Genomic DNA, 4,579 nt, shown 5'->3' with positions numbered 1-4,579 from the left:
GACTTGTAATAAATTTTAAAATGTAGAAAATGAAATATCGTTAAAATCTATGAAACGTAGTGTGTACACCTTCGTCATGTTACATGCATATTGTTAAAAGCAAATTTTCTTGGCAACTTACATCTAAATATATATTATCCATCCATTTGAAAATCATTAAAATCATACTAAACTAACAAAGACCAGAGGTTCCTAAACATGTTTTTTTTTAGATATCAATCATCCCCCTATACCTATGGCCAATGTAGAAAAGTAAACGCATAACAATACGCACATTAAAATTCAGTTCAAGAAAAGTCCGAGTCCGATGTCAGAAGATGAAACAAAAGAAAATAAATAAAGTGACAACAATACATAAATAACAACAGACAACTAGCAGTTAACTGACATTCCAGCTACAGACCTCAATTAAACTGATTGAAAGATAATGTCTTCATCATATCCATCATATATTTTATTTTAAATTGTTTAACCATTGACTTGAAATATTGGCGGTTATGATAACAATGCAAAAAAAAAATTAACATAATATGTAAGTAATCTTTGTACAAATTTGGTTTGCACAAATGTACCAATCTCTTTCTGTACCTAAGTAATACATCTTCAACCCGACAGGTACAAACTACTTGACTTTTTAATGTTAGTGGGAACACTTATGTTTTAAATATATCACATGATGTAAGGCATCTACGTGGATATATGATCTTAAGATCTATTTATAAAGTGAAATCAAAATGGAAATATTAACATAAGATAGTCATATAAGTTAAATTTTAAGTAATGGTATGATTGATTTCCACAGTAAACGTTAGATACAAACATTCGGATATTAATTGATACACATGCATTAGGTGATTGGACAGATATTTATAAGAGTATTGCATAATTTAAACAGGTAAATGAATATTTTGATAGATAACAAAATCCCATACAAAAGGACAACAAAGCTGAACACAAAATACAATAATTCATGAACATAAACGCCAAGTTCAAAATTACCTCCATGTACAATTAATTTAATTATGCTTCCCGAATAATCCGAATGTTGTTTAGGTGATAACTGTTTATTATATCATTCTGTTGAATGTTTACCCTAACAAACTAAATAGGTGGCTGCAGTTTATTGCAACCGGTGATATTTCTACAGAATATTAAACTGAAAGGATCATTTAGCATTCACAGAAAGGAAAGAAAATCTAAATTGACCTTCCTCAATTTTTAAGACTTTTTTTTTAAATTGTAGCATATACAATGGATTTATTTATAGACATTCTTATACTTGTTTGTAGGTAATGAATTGTGTCTAGTTAGGTCAAAAGGTTTTCAAAAGGCATAGGAAAATAATAAATGCTAAACTGTTTGATAAATAATTAAAAAACAACAAAAAGTATGTATATATTAAAGTTATTGCCATCAATAGATGCTTGAAGCAATATACCTAGTTTAACATATGCGCTCTTTAATTTTAGATTGTAGTACCTGGTAATAATGTTTTATTTAAACGAAAGCCAGAGCAGCATATACCTTGAAGAACTGAACAATGCTATGGTTAAGTTACTTATACCAAATACTGTACTTTTATTTGTGCTTTTAATCGTCAGTCTCGTTGGAAATGGTTTAGTTGTGTACGTTTACACTTTCCAAATGAAATCAAAAACAGATGACAGATATTTCATTCCATGCTTAGCTGTTGTTGATATGATCGCATGCGGCCTTGGAGTATCATTTGGGATTTGTATGAACTTTAATCCGTTGAACTTTAGAAAGGGAGTAATATGTAAATTGATCTGGAGTGCAAATCAATTTACTGCAACGAGTTCGGGTCTGATGCTATTAGCAATTGCTGTGCAACGGTATATTAAGGTCAGTCGATTATCGAACTCTTCTATGAGCCTACGTAGTAAACGATTGACAATTACAGCAATCATAATTGTATCTATTGTATTATCACTTCCGTGTTTTATCTTGTATGGCGAAACGGAGGTTCCATTGAAAAGTGAAAACACAACAATAACGGGATACAATTGTGGCGCTTTGCCTAACGTAAATCGAGATTATCTATTTGTTTATTCAGTTACACTGTTACTATTATGTTTGGCTGGAATTTTTGCACTCATCGCACTATACTGCGTATTACTTCGTATCATATATAGACAAGAATCTTTCAGAAAAAGAAATAGGTCAACCATACGTTTCTTAGGCGTCAGTGTACATCATGGTTTCGAGAACAAAATGATAAAAGATTCTGGCTCAACTAATTTTGCAGATGAGGATTACTCTGTTGATAAATCTGATTCCTACAACACGGACATTGTATCAAAGACGACAAGCAGCCGAACAGAGGAGACGAATGGAGGATTCGACATGCCGGGTCATATGTCTACTGCTCCTTCTGCAATTCATATAAGACGAAAGTCAAAACTAATCAACATTTTCAGTCGAATTAAACGCAAACATCGGTTCTCTATAATGTTTTTTCTTATCACACTATTATTTTTCATCACTTATTTCCCTAGAATTGCATTGATGATTATAGAATCTGTGATAACAAGTTTCTGGGATACGTTAACAGACGCTCAATACGTCACAGTTTTGTGTTTTTACAGAGGATATCTAATGAATAATGTTGTGAATCCTGTAATTTATTTAATATTTGATACAGTTTTCAGAACATCTTGTAAACAATTGTGTTGTAGAAATTGACGAGACTACTAAATGTTAAAAGGATTAACACAACTTTATTCTTCGAATTGTATTATCTCTTCTTTTATAATACTTCAAATTTCCATACATGTAGCATTACTTCGATAACATTCTGAAAGTTAGAATATTTACGACATACTTTAAAAAAAAAATGTTACAAAAGAAAGCATGCGAACCGAGGTTTCAGCATTTCTCCTTGACGTTTATTTTATATACACAAATCCTGCTGTAACAGATATCTGAAAAGAAAAGTACGACTTATGACCCATTGACATATACATTTTTACACATTGCTAGATTACCTCTGCGAAATTACACCACATTTACATATTGGATATTCTCACAAGATGACAGATACGTGTATATATACCTTTGCACTGGAAGAGACCACCGAGTAAAAATTAACAGAACTAAAAATAATATAATATTGCATACTAATTTTAAATAAATTCATTGCTATCATTTCAAATATTTAGATGATTCTTTATCCAGTGCATATCATCTTGGGAGAGGACACTCACCATGCTTATCAATTGAAGCATACATGTTCATGTATAAAACAACGACTTTCGTTGTTGAATTCTCAATATGAAGATGGATAATAACTATAAATAATAATGATCATTAAGTTACCAGAACCTTATATATGAGAAGAGCACTTAATAGTTAAAGCTACTTGAACACCCTTGTACATCAAATATAAATAAGATGATGTGATGCGAGTGCCATTGCGACAACTATCCCTTTGATGTTTAATTTGACCTGTGTACCTTGTATACATGTACATAAGTGGGCAATGCTCTTGTATGTATTCTTAACTTTCTGAATTGCATCATACAACCATAAACAGAATTATGTTTTTATCAGCTATGCTCACAAAGACCCAGTTGATTGAATGTTTTTATAATAAGTTGATTGATGTATAGAATGTATTTACAATATGCGTTTGTCAACTTTAAATTGCTCTTTCTAGATATCCGTCCATCGACTTATTGCTATTAACATTTCATTTTTAACAGTACGAATGTTATGAGATCACCGTTTTCATATATATTCCCTACATAATGCATCATGAGGTTATTTTTATTTTCTCGTTCGGACTTTCTTTACGCTGTACAATACTGATTTTGACTTTTGATTTTTTGTCGTGATGTTATAGTACTGTCTATGATTAGAGATGAGTTTAACTCTCATAACTATATATTCAGCCCCACCAAATTTTTTCTATGCATGTCACAAATCAAGAGCTGGTAATTTAGAGGTCGTCTATAATATTTTCAAATTTCGTTAACTGTTTTGTCATCAATCAGACTGTTTGTTTACTGTTTTTCAAAGTACATGGACGGTCAAATAAAATATGTAGGTACTGATACCTCTTTAAGCTATTTCGTGTTGTTGCAGTGGTAGATTTGTGAAAGGTAAAGTACATTTGTATATCAACTGAAACATGCTACTAAACCTGATACCAGTATGATTGGAATACTATTGGAGAGGACACTAATGCTATTCATGAATATATTACTTTTGTCGTTGACAGTTCTGTACACTGTCAGCAGCTGTGTGTGTATAATATCGTTCATTTAAATTGATAATTTTCCATTAATTTTAACACACTACCTTAGACTAAAGATGACTTGTGTCATATATAGATAATATATATAGAAAAGAGGAATAGTTTCACGAGTTTTGAATTATTTCTATTATTTTTTCTAATCCAGGTTCATTTGAAACCTTTTATGTAGTTTATTATTTTACACCTCCTAAACGGTGTGGTTTGGATAAAGTTGTATCTATCAAATTTATCTGGTTTATTATCAAAAATAAAGAAAAAATAATTTGTCAGTAAAATTGTTTAAACTTTGTTCTTTTTGGACTA

The 4,579-nt window shown here is 30.9% G+C and overlaps 1 protein-coding gene across 1 annotated transcript; it reads left to right on the top strand.

Moving 5' to 3' along the window:
- Positions 1-720: 720 nt before the first annotated feature.
- LOC134685592 (alpha-2 adrenergic receptor-like) lies at positions 721-3,124 on the top strand. The gene is made up of 2 exons (XM_063545424.1): positions 721-895; positions 1,470-3,124. Exon 2 carries the CDS (start codon positions 1,489-1,491, stop codon positions 2,701-2,703), a length of 1,215 nt encoding a protein of 404 aa, XP_063401494.1. The 5' UTR covers positions 721-895; positions 1,470-1,488; the 3' UTR covers positions 2,704-3,124.
- Positions 3,125-4,579: the final 1,455 nt, after the last annotated feature.

Source organism: Mytilus trossulus, chromosome 9 (genome assembly GCF_036588685.1).
Source record: "Mytilus trossulus isolate FHL-02 chromosome 9, PNRI_Mtr1.1.1.hap1, whole genome shotgun sequence".
NCBI lineage: Eukaryota > Metazoa > Mollusca > Bivalvia > Mytilida > Mytilidae > Mytilus > Mytilus trossulus.
This window is presented reverse-complemented; position numbering and strand designations above follow the sequence as displayed.

Bases quoted from the DNA above. Each gene is read 5' to 3' on its own strand.
- LOC134685592 (XM_063545424.1), top strand. From the start codon at position 1,489: ATGTTTTATTTAAACGAAAGCCAGAGCAGCATATACCTTGAAGAACTG.